Source organism: Poromitra crassiceps (genome assembly GCF_964638095.1).
Source record: "Poromitra crassiceps genome assembly, chromosome: 7".
Classification (NCBI taxonomy): Eukaryota; Metazoa; Chordata; class Actinopteri; order Beryciformes; family Melamphaidae; genus Poromitra; species Poromitra crassiceps.
The window spans coordinates 4,683,130-4,699,487 of record NC_139628.1 but is presented as its reverse complement, the minus strand read 5'-3'; the positions used below and the strand labels follow the sequence as shown (position 1 = coordinate 4,699,487).

At 45.4% G+C, this 16,358-nt stretch overlaps 1 protein-coding gene across 1 annotated transcript in view; it reads left to right on the top strand.

Annotated features, from left to right (window-relative positions):
- Positions 1–16,000, top strand: part of LOC310780177 (multifunctional procollagen lysine hydroxylase and glycosyltransferase LH3-like) — a 28,894-nt gene extending 12,894 nt beyond the window's left edge. Inside the window, exons 10-15 of the mRNA XM_083640754.1 lie at positions 2,349–2,462; positions 11,038–11,109; positions 11,327–11,431; positions 11,794–11,940; positions 13,929–14,054; positions 14,237–16,000. Of these exons, the coding sequence (XP_083496880.1) occupies positions 2,349–2,462; positions 11,038–11,109; positions 11,327–11,431; positions 11,794–11,940; positions 13,929–14,054; positions 14,237–14,392 (720 nt within the window). The 3' untranslated portion in view covers positions 14,393–16,000. The remainder of the gene's footprint in view (positions 1–2,348; positions 2,463–11,037; positions 11,110–11,326; positions 11,432–11,793; positions 11,941–13,928; positions 14,055–14,236) is intronic.
- The last annotated feature ends 358 nt before the right edge of the window (positions 16,001–16,358 follow it).

Sequence of the window (16,358 nt, the reverse complement as noted above, 5' to 3'; positions counted from 1 at the left end):
TCTTAAACTGGTAAACTTGTTAAATTAGTAAACTTCTTAAACTGGTAAACTAGACCTCGTTCAGTTGAATCATACCAGGGTTAGTTTTCCTCCTTGGTGCGGGGCGTTTAGGCAGGTGTGAACGCAGCAATCCAACTCTCCTGTGCACCAAAAGTGGACCAAACAAGCGGAGCGAGACCAGTTGAAAGAGGAGGTCTCTGTGTTTGTTCCAAATGAACTCTGGTACGTTTCGTTTGTGGTGAGAACATGATCTGACCTCCGTCCGAAGCGAATGCAAAAAGCCTCGTGCATTTCTGGATTAATTGAGCTCCTGTTGCCAGCTGCTCTGTGCTTAATAGGCTGAGGACGAGCATTTGATGGTTAAAAATAGGGATGGCACGATACCACTTTTTCCATATCCGATCCGATACAGATACCACAAACTTGAGTATCTGCCGATACCGATATCAATCCGATCCGATCTTTTTCCCTCGCTTATACAACTAACTGCTGCATCGACTCAGGCCGGGATGGCCGCCGTCGGGCACGATGTGGGATCTTCCACACGTCTCGTGCTTCCATCAGGGAGCGTAGCTCCCCAGTTGTTACAGCTCCGCAGTCCTCTTTTAGGGTGTTGACCATGGTCTTAATTGGTAAATATACAACTAAGCTGTTCATAATAAATGTACCAATGCACTTTGCTTAACCCAGCCATCTAAACGGCATGTTCAATCTGTGCAACAATATTTATTCCCTAAATGAAAGGCTATTCACCTTATTCCTGGACTTACGTTTCCCATGATTCTCAGCGGTTGCCGGTTGTCGACTTCCTGTTTACATTTTTTCCACCAGCAAGGACGTGCGCGCTGCTGTCAAAGAGTGGGAACGTTTGGCTTATTTTATCTGAAATGGCTAAAAATAGTAACGTTGTCGTCGTTGTGTGGTTGCATAGGGGGCGATATTTTACAAAAACGAGGTGAATGTCAATTCACTCGTACTGTACGGGCTTATTTTAGCCGAAATTGCTAAAAAATAGTCTGTTGCATAGCGGCAGCTTTTGTTTTAAAGGCTAAACGTCCAAACCGGAACTCTTATTATTTGGTCATTGAACGGAGCTTTAGCGGTCTCTCTCTTTCAAGATTCAATATATTGTCACTCCGTTGTACAATTATGCACGTATGAAATGATTGTGCTGGGGGGCTCCATTACAAGACATACTGTAGGTAGGTACAAAGTCACAACAATTATTATGATTATTTTCAGTCTCTTTCGCTATGAACGGTCCTGGGAGGAAACAGGCAACCGACAGCTGGAAACAGGGAGGGAGGGTGTCATGGAAGCACCCACGGTCTCACCAGGAAACTCGTGAATAGCCCAGAACATAGACTCAGTAATGCACTAATGCTGCTTCTTTTTAAGCCTTCTCTCTCTCTCTCTCTCTCTCTCACACACACACACACACACACACACACACACCTCCCCTACTTGCGTGAAACACGGGGGAGGGGAATTTACGCACCAAGGTGTTTGTAAACAGGGACACACGTGCTAATCTAGTTTTATTTGGCGTTTTCAAGGAAGATGTGGACTTTTGGGATTAATTAATTAAGGACTGACACATCAGCAGGAGGAGAGGACTTTATGATCGCTGCTCAGACAACTTATTGCTGTGAGTGTTCATTAGGATTTATTTTGCCTAGCGTTTATCTGCCGTTTCGTCATGCACAAAGTGCGTCGATTTGACTTCAATGTGCTGCGGAATTGACCACGCATGGCAGTGTGTTTTGTGCCTCTCAGCGTTGCTGCTGTCGGGTAGTTTGCATGTGATACAGCGACCTTGTATCAGGCAGTCTGCAGTGTTGAAGTTTCCAACGCTTAAAAACACTCTGCTGTTTCTCTTCCTGGATCAACACAGCTGACATGACAACACAGTGCAGCAGGTCTCACATGCTGCGGTGCTGCGTTCACATGACAACACAGTGCAGCAGGTCTCACATGCTGCGGTGCTGCATTCACATCTCTCTTCACCGCGACGGCGCCAAAGTGACAACGTGATAGTTAGACTGATGGATCGGATCGGATTCTACTTCTTTTTCCCCTCAAATATCCGATCCAGTGATTTTGGCCGGATCGGTACCGATACTGAGTCTGGGATCGGACCATCCCTAGTTACAAACAACATCTTCATTCTTCATATCCTGTTTTCGTGACTGGTGAAACTGCGTGGATTATTTAAGGGGGGATTATTTTTGCATGATTGCAGTCATCAGCAGTTTGTTAAAGTGTGTGTGTGTGTGTGTGTGTGTGTGTGTGTGTGTGTGTGTGTGTGTGTGTGTGTGTGTGTGTGTGTGTGTGTGTGTGTGTCTCAGGGAGTCTTCATGTTTGTATCTAATCGTGATGAGTTTGGTCGCTTGGTGTCGTCGGCGAACTTCAACACGTCCAGACTGCATCCAGACATGTGGCAGATCTTCGACAATCCAGTGGTGGGTCTCACGCACACGCACATACACACACACACACACACACACACAGGCCCGTATCCAGGGTTTCGAAATAGGGGAGGTCCAGCAAGGGCAGGTGGATTTGGCGAAAAAAAAATTAGTTTTCCCCCCCCCTTTTTTAGCCATATTTAGAGTAATATATCATTTTAAATTAATTTTTTTTTATTTATTTTTTTTACCTTTTTTAGCCATATTTAGAGGAATATATCATTCTAAATCAACATTAGGATTATACTGTTGTGATGTCATTATTCAGTATATTCTCTTTCATGTCACCACCTGCTCAGCTCTCCTGTCAACTAGGGATGGACATAAAAAAAAAAAAAAACTAGGGATGGACATCGAATTTCGAATTTTCGAATAATCGTTGTTATTATCAAGGTCGACTTTTATTATTGAAATTCGAAATTCGTTTTTTTTTTTTTTTTTTTTTTTTGTGAGTGAAATGTTGCATTGTCTCCCCTGATTCTAAGTATAGTCGAATCGCTTGGTTTGAGCAAGTAAAACAATTTTTATAAGCAACCTCTCCCTCTTCATGGGATTTCATCCGCCATTCATTTTTCCATAAACCTTGCTTAAAATGCTTATAAAAAATGTTTTACTTGCTCAAACCAAGCGATTCGACTATACTTAGAATCAGGGGAGACAATGCAACATTTCACTCACATAAAAAAAAAAAAAAAAAAAAAATTTTTTTTTTACATTTTTATTTTATTTTCGAATTTCGATTAAAAGTCGACTTTGGCCAGCGAATTTCGAATAGTGTTTTTGCTAGAAATGCCCATCCCTACTGTCAACATAATTGTAACTAACAAACACAAACTGTTTTAGCCAAATTCATATCAAAATGACACCTACAAACACAGGTACACAACCCAAGCCGTACACAACACACAAAGTCATCATCGATAATAAAAAAAAACATACAGAGGGACCTGTTGGCTGGCAAGAACATGTATTTATTGTCATTGACCAAAAACAATAACCGGAAGGGATGAGAAGGATGTGAGAGTGTGTGAGTGTACTTAGGCTTCTGCAGTCAGTCAGTCAGTCATCATCTGTTGGCCCACTGAAATTAAATAGAACAAACATAAGTTATAATGATCATTCCAAGTGTAATTGTAACAGTAATATGTGTATACTAATAACATGAATTACCTTTTCTGTGTGAGTGTACTTTGGCTTCTGCAGTCTTTTCCATGGAGCTTTTTTTTATTTTTTTCTCTGAAATATTAGGGGAGGTCCGGATCTCCCTTTCCTCATAGCTAGATACGGGCCTGCACACACACACACACACACATACACAATCACAATCAAAATCAAATGTTTTATGGTCAGGATTCATCTGCTAGCTGGTTGGCTTTAGTCTGTGAACCTGAGGAATCTCAGAGCTTGTGTGTTATTTGTGAACCTGAGGAATCTAAGAGCAATGTGTTATTTGCTCTGGCAGATGTCTGGTCCTCCTCCCATTCAGACACATTTAAAACCTAAAAAACCGCCCAGCCAATCACAGCCCCTTTATTACACGGCTTTGGTTACTACTCATCTGATTGGTCAATCACAGCATTCTACGTCTGTTATTTCTGAATAGCAAACCACTGCTAGCAGCCTGTTGCTAACGCTGTTGTGAGACTCTGTAGGGCCACGTCCAGTCATATCATCCACAGTAAGAAGTCTGCTAAATGGAACGGCTGCTTGGCGTCGGGGTCCTACATCACCCTGGCAGGAGTTTTTTGGGTCCTACATCACCCTGTCAGGGGTTATCTGGGTCCTACATCACCCTGTCAGGGGTTATTTGGGTCCTACATCACCCTGTCAGGGGTTATTTGGGTCCTACATCACCCTGTCAGGGGTTATTTAGGTCCTACATCACACTGTCAGGAGTTATTTGGGTCCTACATCACCCTGTCAGGGGTTATTTAGGTCCTACATCACCCTGGCAGGGGTTATTTGGGTCCTACATCACCCTGTCAGGGGTTATTTGGGTCCTACGTCACCCTGTCGGGGGTTATTTGGGTCCTACGTCACCCTGTCAGGGGTTATTTGGGTCCTACGTCACCCTGTCGGGGGTTATTTGGGTCCTACGTCACCCTGTCGGGGGTTATTTAGGTCCTACATCACCCTGTCGGGGGTTATTTAGGTTCTACATCACCCTGTCAGTGGTTATTTAGGTCCTACATCACCCTGTCAGGGGTTATTTAGGTCCTACATCACCCTGTCAGGGGTTATTTGGGTCCTACATCACCCTGTCAGGGGTTATTTGGGTTATTTGGGTCCTACATCACCCTGTCAGGGGTTATTTGGGTCCTACGCCACCCTGTCGGGGGTTATTTCGGTCCTACATGTTATTGGGGTCCTACATCACCCTGTCAGGGGTTATTTGGGTCCTACGTCACCCTGTCGGGGGTTATTTGGGTCCTACGTCACCCTGTCGGGGGTTATTTGGGTCCTACGTCACCCTGTCGGGGGTTATTTGGGTCCTACGTCACCCTGTCGGGGGTTATTTAGGTCCTACATCACCCTGTCGGGGGTTATTTAGGTTCTACATCACCCTGTCAGTGGTTATTTAGGTCCTACATCACCCTGTCAGGGGTTATTTAGGTCCTACATCACCCTGTCAGGGGTTATTTGGGTCCTACATCACCCTGTCAGGGGTTATTTGGGTTATTTGGGTCCTACATCACCCTGTCAGGGGTTATTTGGGTCCTACGTCACCCTGTCGGGGGTTATTTCGGTCCTACATGTTATTGGGGTCCTACATCACCCTGTCAGGGGTTATTTAGGTCCTACATCACCCTGTCAGGGGTTATTTGGGTCCTACATCACTCTGTCAGGGGTTATTTAGGTCCTACATCACCCTGTCAGGGGTTATTTGGGTCCTACATCACCCTGTCAGGGGTTATTTGGGTTATTTGGGTCCTACATCACCCTGTCAGGGGTTATTTGGGTCCTACGTCACCCTGTCGGGGGTTATTTCGGTCCTACATGTTATTGGGGTCCTACATCACCCTGTCAGGGGTTATTTAGGTCCTACATCACCCTGTCAGGGGTTATTTGGGTCCTACATCACTCTGTCAGGGGTTATTTGGGTCCTACATCACCCTGTCAGGGGTTATTTGGGTCCTACACCAGCCTGTCAGGGGTTATTTGGCTTATTTGGGTCCTACATCGCCCTGTCGGGGGTTATTTGGGTTATTTGGGTCCTACATCGCCCTGTCGGGGGTTATTTGGGTCCTACATAGCCCTGTCTGGGGTTATTTAGGTCCTACATCACCCTGGCAGGGGTTATTTGGGTCCTACATCACCCTGTCTGGGGTTATTTAGGTCCTACATCACCCTGTCGGGGGTTATTTGGGTCCTACGTCACCCTGTCGGGGGTTATTTGGGTCCTACATCACCCTGTCGGGAGTTATTTGGGTCCTACGTCGCCCTGTCGGGGGTTATTTGGGTCCTACGTCGCCCTGTCGGGGGTTATTTGGACCCTGTCAGGGGTTATTTGGGTCCTACATCACCCTGTCAGGGGTTATTTAGGTGCTACATCACCCTGTCAGGGGTTATTCAGGTCCTACATCACCCTGTCAGGGGTTATTTGGGTTATTTAGGTCCTACATCACCCTGTCAGGGGTTATTTGGGTCCTACATCACCCTGTCAGGGGTTATTTGGGTTATTTGGGTCCTACATCACCCTGTCAGGGGTTATTTGGGTCCTACGTCACCCTGTCGGGGGTTATTTGGGTCCTACATGTTATTGGGGTCCTACATATTTGGGTCCTACATCACCCTGTCAGGGGTTATTTGGGTTATTTGGGTCCTACATCGCCCTGTCAGGGGTTATTTGGGTCCTACATCACCCTGGCAGGGGTTATTTGGGTCCTACATCACCCTGTCAGGGGTTATTTGGGTCCTACGTCACCCTGTCGGGGGTTATTTGGGTCCTACGTCACCCTGTCGGGAGTTATTTGGGTCCTACGTCGCCCTGTCTGGGGTTATTTGGGTCCTACGTCACCCTGTCGGGGGTTATTTGGGTCCTACGTCGCCCTGTCGGGAGTTATTTGGGTCCTACGTCGCCCTGTCGGGGGTTATTTGGGTCCTACGTCGCCCTGTTGGGGGTTATTTGGACCCTGGCAGGGGTTATTTGGGTCCTACATCACCCTGTCAGGGGTTATTTAGGTCCTACATCACCTACATCATCCTGTCAGGGGTTATTTGGGTCCTACATCACCCTGTCAGGGGTTATTTGGGTCCTACATCACCCTGTCAGGGGTTATTTGGGTTATTTGGGTCCTACATCACCCTGTCAGGGGTTATTTGGGTCCTACGTCACCCTGTCAGGGGTTATTTGGGTCCTACGTCACCCTGTCAGGGGTTATTTGGGTCCTACATGTTATTGGGGTCCTACATCACCCTGCCAGGGGTTATTTGGGTCCTACATCACCCTGTCAGTGGTTATTTAGGTCCTACATCACACTGTCAGGGGTTATTTGGGTCCTACATCACCCTGTCAGGGGTTATTTAGGTCCTACATCACCCTGTCAGGGGTTATTTAGGTCCTACATAACCCTGTCAGGGGTTATTTGGGTCCTACATCACCCTGTCAGGGGTTATTTGGGTCCTACATCACCCTGTCGGGTTGGGTTATTTGGGTCCTACATCACCCTGTCGGGGGTTATTTAGGTCCTACATCACCCTGTCGGGGGTTATTTGGGTCCTACGTCACCCTGTCGGGGGTTATTTGGGTTATTTGGGTCCTACATCGCCCTGTCGGGGGTTATTTGGGTTATTTGGGTCCTACATCGCCCTGTCAGGGGTTATTTGGGTTATTTGGGTCCTACATCGCCCTGTCAGGGGTTATTTGGGTTATTTGGGTCCTACATCGCCCTGTCGGGGGTTATTTGGGTTATTTGGGTCCTACATCGCCCTGTCGGGGGTTATTTAGGTCCTACATCACCCTGGCAGGGGTTATTTGGGTCCTACATCACCCTGTCAGGGGTTATTTGGGTCCTACATCACCCTGTCGGGGGTTATTTGGGTCCTACGTCACCCTGTCAGGGGTTATTTGGGTTATTTGGGTCCTACATCACCCTGTCAGGGGTTATTTGGGTTATTTGGGTCCTACATCGCCCTGTCGGGGGTTGTTTGGGTTATTTGGGTCCTACATCGCCCTGTCAGGGGTTATTTGGGTTATTTGGGTCCTACATCGCCCTGTCGGGGGTTATTTGGGTTATTTGGGTCCTACATCGCCCTGTCGGGGGTTATTTAGGTCCTACATCACCCTGGCAGGGGTTATTTGGGTCCTACATCACCCTGTCAGGGGTTATTTGGGTCCTACATCACCCTGTCGGGGGTTATTTGGGTCCTACGTCACCCTGTCGGGGGTTATTTGGGTCCTACGTCGCCCTGTCGGGGGTTATTTGGGTCCTACGTCGCCCTGTCGGGGGTTATTTGGACCCTGTCAGGGGTTATTTGGGTCCTACATCACCCTGTCAGGGGTTATTTAGGTCCTACATCACCCTGTCAGTGGTTATTTAGGTCCTACATCACCCTGTCAGGGGTTATTTAGGTCCTACATCGCCCTGTCGGGGGTTATTTGGGTTATTTGGGTCCTACATCGCCCTGTCGGGGGTTATTTAGGTCCTACATCACCCTGGCAGGGGTTATTTGGGTCCTACATCACCCTGTCAGGGGTTATTTGGGTCCTACATCACCCTGTCGGGGGTTATTTGGGTTCTACGTCACCCTGTCGGGGGTTATTTGGGTCCTACGTCACCCTGTCGGGAGTTATTTGGGTCCTACGTCGCCCTGTCGGGGGTTATTTGGACCCTGTCAGGGGTTATTTGGGTCCTACATCACCCTGTCAGGGGTTATTTAGGTCCTACATCACCCTGTCAGGGGTTATTTGGGTCCTACATCACCCTGTCAGGGGTTATTTAGGTCCTACATCACCCTGTCAGGGGTTATTTGGGTCCTACATCACCCTGTCAGTGGTTATTTGGGTCCTACATCACACTGTCAGTGGTTATTTAGGTCCTACATCACCCTGTCAGGGGTTATTTGGGTCCTACATCACCCTGTCAGTGGTTATTTGGGTCCTACATCACACTGTCAGTGGTTATTTAGGTCCTACATCACACTGTCAGTGGTTATTTGGGTCCTACATCACACTGTCAGTGGTTATTTGGGTCCTACATCACACTGTCAGTGGTTATTTGGCGATAATGGTGATAATGATCAGTTAGTCTGTTGACATGTTTCAGTCATCTTGTGCTGCATCACACGTGTTGTTGGTTGAGGCATTTTTAAATGCGCCTGTTGGTAACGCCCCCCTGGAAATAGAATGTGAACTGAGAGATTCCAGACTCTGGTTTGGCTTATTGCTCCCTGACTTAAAACTCTTTATATGTCTGGTTTGGCTTATTGCTCCCTGACTTAAAACTCTTTATATGTCTGGTTTGGCTTGTTGCTCCCTGACTTAAAACTCTTTATATGTGTGGTTTGGCTTATTGCTCCCTGACTTAAAACTCTTTATATGTCTGGTTTGGCTTATTGCTCCCTGACTTAAAACTCTGTATATGTCTGGTTTGGCTTGTTGCTCCCTGACTTAAAACTCTTTATATGTGTGGTTTGGCTTGTTGCTCCCTGACTTAAAACTCTTTATATGTGTGGTTTGGCTTATTGCTCCCTGATTTAAAACTCTTTATATGTCTGGTTTGGCTTGTTGCTCCCTGACTTAAAACTCTTTATATGTGTGGTTTGGCTTATTGCTCCCTGACTTAAAACTCTTTATATGTCTGGTTTGGCTTGTTGGTCCCTGACTTAAAACTCTTTATATGTGTGGTTTGGCTTGTTGCTCCCTGACTTAAAACTCTTTATATGTCTGGTTTGGCTTGTTGCTCCCTGACTTAAAACTCTTTATATGTGTGGTTTGGCTTATTGCTCCCTGACTTAAAACTCTTTATATGTCTGGTTTGGCTTGTTGGTCCCTGACTTAAAACTCTTTATATGTGTGGTTTGGCTTATTGCTCCCTGACTTAAAACTCTTTATATGTCTGGTTTGGCTTGTTGGTCCCTGACTTAAAACTCTTTATATGTGTGGTTTGGCTTGTTGCTCCCTGACTTAAAACTCTTTATATGTCTGGTTTGGCTTGTTGCTCCCTGACTTAAAACTCTTTATATGTGTGGTTTGGCTTATTGCTCCCTGACTTAAAACTCTTTATATGTCTGGTTTGGCTTGTTGGTCCCTGACTTAAAACTCTTTATATGTGTGGTTTGGCTTGTTGCTCCCTGACTTAAAACTCTTTATATGTCTGCTTTGGCTTGTTGCTCCCTGACTTAAAACTCTTTATATGTCTGGTTTGGCTTGTTGCTCCCTGACTTAAAACTCTTTATATGTCTGGTTTGGCTTGTTGCTCCCTGACTTAAAACTCTTTATATGCAGATTTTCTGAAATATCAATGCAGGAATTAATGGAATCCCGTCTTAAAACCTTTCTCTTATAAAAGCTTTGGGAAATGTATAATTTACATTTATTGTTTTTTTAATGACCCCATTCATCTTGTTGTCATTTTATTATCTGATCTTACTCATTCTATTGTCTGTACTTTCTATTAGGGATGGGCATTTCTAGCAAAAACACTATTCGAAATTCGCTGGCCAAAGTCTACTTTTAATCGAAATTCGAAAATAAATAAATACTGTAAATAAATGTTTAAAAAAAATATATATATATATGTTTTTTTTTTTTTTGTGAGTGAAATGTTGCATTGTCTCCCCTGATTCTAAGTCTAAGGCTTTATTAATTAATAGAAAAAGCTTCTGCTGTGGATTTTTAGCTCAAACAAGCATTGCACCACTGATTGCACCACATGTTACATGACATTGACATTTTCGAAAATAAAAAACAGTTTTGACAATCATGAGTGGTTCATTAAATAAATTTTAGTAGGCTCAGGTCTGAGTGCCAAAGGGGTGCCAAAGTCACCCCCTCTCCCTCTTCATGGGATTTCATCCGCCATTCATTTTTCCATAAACCTTGCTTAAAATGCTTATAAAAATTGTTTTACTTGCTCAAACCAAGCGATTCGACTATACTTAGAATGAGGGGAGACAATGCAACATTTCACTCACAAAAAAAAAAAAAAAAAAAATCCCGAATTTCGACTTTCAATAATAAAGTCGACCTTGATAATAACAACGATTATTCGAAAATTCGAAATTCGATGCCCATCCCTACTTTCTATCTGTATTGCCTGGTTTTATTTCTTCTGTTAAGTACGTTAAGAAAAGTGCTATATAAATCAAGTTTATTATTATTATTATTATTATTATTATTATTATTATTATTATTATTATCATTAAGGGTTAGACAAAGGGTTACAAATTCACTTCCTGCAACCGGAACCGCTCAAAAGTGGGAGGTTACTGTTGAGCTCTATACACTCTAAAGAAGAGATTCAACGTACGTGTGTGTGTGTGTGTGTGTGTGTGTGTGTGTGTGTGTGTGTGTGTGTGTGTGTGTGTGTGTGTGTGTGTGTGTGTGTGTGTGTGTGTGTGTGTGCAGGACTGGAGGGAGAAGTATATCAGTGAAGACTACTCCAAAATCTTTGAAGAGGAGGATAAGTTTGTGCATCAGGTAACCACGGGTCCCAGGGTTCAGTCCCCTCTAATGCCACAGCATCAGATAGTGTCATGATGATGTCATCGTGATTTACCTGTCTCTCTCTCTACCCGTCTCTCTCCCTCTCCCCGTCTCTCTCTCTCTACCTGTCTCTCTCTCTCTACCTGTCTCTCTCTCTCTACCCGTCTCTCTCCCTCTCCCCATCTCTCTCTCTCTACCTGTCCGTCTGCAGCCCTGTCCAGATGTCTATTGGTTTCCAGCGTTCTCAGAAAGAATGTGTGATGATCTCATCGAGACCATGGAGGACTATGGAGGCTGGTCCGGAGGGAAAAACACGGTACCTGTCTTGTCTGTCTGTCTGTTAAGTTTTGCCAAAGTCCATCCATGCCTCTTCTCCTGCTTCTCTGGAGTTGGGTCATGGACCTCTAACTTCCTGTTCCTTGGCCACATTAACCATCTGTGACCGGGGGATCCCAAGGTGTTCCTAGGCCACATTCATCCCTGGAGCTGTTTCACTACCTCACTGACTTCTTCCAGGGAAATTGTTTTGTCAAAGTTACGCAACTAAAATTCACCTCCATCTGTGTCATGTTTGACTGTGTGTGTGTGTGTGTGTGTGTGTGTGTGTGTGTGTGTGTGTGTGTGTGTGTGTGTGTGTGTGTGTGTGTGTGTGTGTGTGTGTGTGTGTGTGTGTGTTAGGACGAGCGTCTGGCGGGCGGTTATGAAAACGTTCCCACAGTGGACATCCACATGAACCAGATTGGCTTTGAGAAGGAGTGGCTCAAGTTCCTCAAGGAGTATATCGTCCCTGTGACCGAGAAATTCTACCCCGGGTACTACCCCAAGGTACACACAGACACACACACACACACACACACACACACACATCGTCCCTGTGACCAAGAAACTCTACCCCGGGTACTACCCCAGGGTACACACACACACACACACACATCATCCCTGTGACTGAGAAACTTTACCCCGGGTACTACCCCAAGGTACACACACACACGCATCATCCCTGTGACTGAGAAACTTTACCCCGGGTACTACCCCAAGGTACACACACACACACACATCATCCCTGTGACTGAGAAACTTTACCCCGGGTACTACCCCAAGGTACACACACACACACGCATCATCCCTGTGACTGAGAAACTTTACCCCGGGTACTACCCCAAGGTACACACACACACACGCATCATCCCTGTGACTGAGAAACTTTACCCCGGGTACTACCCCAAGGTACACACACACACACACACACACACACACATCATCCCTGTGACTGAGAAACTTTACCCCGGGTACTACCCCAAGGTACACACACACACACACATCATCCCTGTGACTGAGAAACTTTACCCCGGGTACTACCCCAAGGTACACACACACACACACACACACACACACACGCATCATCCCTGTGACTGAGAAACTTTACCCCGGGTACTACCCCAAGGTACACACACACACACACACATCATCCCTGTGACTGAGAAACTTTACCCCGGGTACTACTCCAAGGTACACACACACACACACACACATCATCATCCCTGTGACTGAGAAACTTTACCCCGGGTACTACCCCAAGGTACACACACTCACACACACACACACACACACACACACATCATCCCTGTGACTTGGAAACTTTACCCCGGGTACTACCCCAAGGTAACACAAATCAGAGTCAGAGTTATTTACCATTTGCAGCAGAGAGCACATTGGAATTGGGGCGCAAGAGCTTAAAAAACACATCAACAGGACAGAATAGGTAAAAAAGAGACATAAAATAAAAAGAAACACATACACACATACTTTGGAAAGCCCCGACAATCAACTAGCTCCAGTTAAATAATTAATAGTAATAATAATAATAAAAAGTACAAGTATAATATAATAATGAAAGTGCATGATTTTAAAGTGTGTATGGATGGCAGTATGGTATCAGACATCTTATACACATTAAAACAAAGGAAGGAACATGGGCTAGGGTATCTAGACACCAGGCTCGGGAAGTAACTGATTACATGTTATCCGGTTACTGGAATTAGGATACAAAAAAAGGTAACAGTTACAGTTAGAGAAAAAAACATGTCATCATGATTGTAGAGCTCTAGAGACACGGGACAGATGCCTAGAGCTGTCGAGCTCTTTCAGTAGGATGTGTCTACTCTGTTCTGGGTTAGACTCAGCCCTCAGTCTTAATCCGTTTCACTCCTGTAAGACTGAGAATATTACTATTTAAATCTTTGCATAACGTTAGGTGGCGCTGTTGGAAGCCTTGCATCGGAGAACCAATCATGAGTGTTGTGGGCGGGCCTGCTTTCTGGGGGCAGTGACGCTCATGCAGAACCCGTCTCTCGCAAAACATCGCCGCGTTTGCGGAGAAACATATTAATCACTTAGAAACAAACATAACCTGTTAATAGGACGTGTTTCATCCGGCCCCGGCGGCTAGAGGTCTTTCCCCCAGCGATAAGCCAGACTCCCGAGGCTAACGTTACAGAGCCTACTGATGACTCACAGTAGCAAGCGGACCACTTCCGGGTAGGAAACATTATTGTAAAATAAACAACAGCTATAAATTTTGTTTGGAGCATATCAGCTTCATGCTCTGTGTTAGGACTATGATAAATGGCATTGCCGCTACCAAATAAAATTCTAATAATAAATGTAGGCGTGTCTGCTGCCGGCCGTTCTCGCCGGGCTCGGACAGACAGTTTCTGACAGTGAAATTCCCAGACGTTTGGTGGCGCAGCTCACCAAACGTCTGGGAGCCGAGACTAGTTCTGGGTGAACTTACTGTAAGTGTTCTTCTGCAGGCCCAGGCCATCATGAACTTTGTGGTGCGCTACCGTCCAGACGAGCAGCCGTCTCTCCGACCGCATCACGACTCCTCTACCTTCACCATCAACATCGCCCTGAACAACAAGGGAGTGGACTACCAGGTACACGCGCGTGCACACACACACGAGACAATAGTGCCATGATCATCTCTGCTCTATTATATTCTTGATCACAGGGTCTGTAAGCTGTAATATTTACTATGTGGTCTGTCTTTCTGTATATGTGTGTGTGTGTGTGTGTGTGTGTGTGTGTGTCTCTCTCTCTCTCTCTCTCTCTCTCTCAGGGCGGGGGCTGCAGGTTCCTGCGTTATGACTGCAATGTGGAGTCTCCCAAGAAGGGGTGGAGCTTCATGCACCCGGGCCGGCTCACGCACTACCATGAGGGCCTGCCCACCACACAGGGCACGCGCTACATCATGGTCTCCTTCGTAGACCCCTGAGAGTGTGTGTGTTTGTGCGTGCGTGTGTGTGAGTGTGTGTGTGTGTGTGTGTGTGTGTGTGTGAGTGAACCTCACTACCTGCCTTCCTATGGCAAGCCGTTTTAACATTTAGTAGCTAGACTTGATATTTATTTCAGATATCTGTAATTCAATTCTTCCTCGTCGAAAGAACATTTCCACAATGACATCCTTCCTAGGAATAATGACTTTTGCCATTCATGCGTATGTTGTTTCTCATGATGTATGTATCTTTTCTCACTAGTCATAATTGCAGTTCAAGATATTAATTCCCCTCATTTCAAGATATCTACAATGTCCTTGTTAGATACCTTAAAGGCCCTCCAGTCAGTTGTCCTACCTGTATAACGGTTGGGGTTCTATGGGAACGTTCTAATATGCAGTATGTTTGTATATTTCTACATCATCTGATTCTGTGCCAAAGATCTTACGTTGATAAGAAGCGAAGGCTAAAGCTTGTTTTATGGTCGCCGTGCCGGGGGAGGAGCGAGGGGCAGCTGCACAGCACGTACCTGAAGATGTTTCTCACAGCGCGACCTCCGCACGACTTCTCTCCAAACATGGCCGCTTTCAAGCCACTGAACACTGAGCTGTGTTTTCACCACATTTCTTGACCCATGTGGTAGGCTATAAACGTTGATTTGCAACTGTTCGTTTTTAGTCATTTCAACAAGTAAATGTGTTGTGTTGAGAGAGATTAAAAGCAGCACAGTGAGTAGGCTATCAGGGCTGAGAACTGAAATGGCTATTCAGTAAAAACAAGTTTGGTGATTGATTCATGTGCAAAGCGCACTCAGTACTGCACATAATAGCGTTTCATTGCGACTTTTCACGGGCTGTGTACAATGCAACATGCTGATCACTTGGCTGCCGTTCTGACTATAAAGCATCTGCCCCAGCATGAGGTCCACACGTGATGCGCGGAGCTCCGCCTCACGGAGCCTCGCTCCACTATAATGAGACCTTAACAGCTTGTTCCACTGCAACATCATGGCTGCAGCGCTGTTGTCAAAAACAAGCACAAGAGCTTCATCTCTTAACCTTCAATACTCTTTGTCTGCGGCCGAGATCCACACATCCGCTACCAACACCGACGTAACGTTAGCTTAGCTGCGAGCTGCATTATTGCTTTATTATCAACAACGGGTTTCAAAGACGATGCCCCGTGGAAAGAGCGTGACTCCAACTGGTTAACAAGCGATCGTTGGGTCACTCAGTCATCAGCCCTCCACTTGAAGGCAACATGAGTCAAAGAGGAGCTTAGCTTAGCATAAAGCTGTTAGCTTTACGTAGCTAACAGCCCCATACCAACCCCATACATACACATGAATGGCAAACGTGACATCATTTGTCCTATGAAGAATATCGTTGCAGATATCGGAAATGTTCTTTTTGACGTTATAGACGTCTTGAATGAAAATGTGGACAAAATGAGTTTTGTTGATATCTGTAATGTTAATTCAGAATAGTCAAACTTGGCTATTAAATGTGAACACGGCGTGCCATAGCCTTCCCCATCACATCCAGAAGAAACAGAACGAACTGCAGGAGGAGCCACCCAACCAACCACTCACACACCTTACTGCTCTGCCTGCGTGTGTGTGTGTGTTTTCATGACAGTTTCATGACTTTCCAAAACATCGGAAATTGACATTTATAGATTTGAGAAAGTCATGTAACGGTGATTGCATTTTTACATTTTTTAGGTCTGTGAAACACTCCCACTGTACATTTCTAGGTTATGGAATGTCCTGGAAAAAAGTCATGGAATATTACAGATAAGTCGTGGAAGTTCTCTGACTGTTTCAGGACTTTCTGAAAAACAGTCGTGGAATTGACCATGTTTCATGGAAACATTCCCACTTAAAGTCATGGAAGCATGGTGAATTACTGGTGGAAAGTCATGGAATGTTTCCAAAACAATTGATCTGACATTTTTAGGTCATGG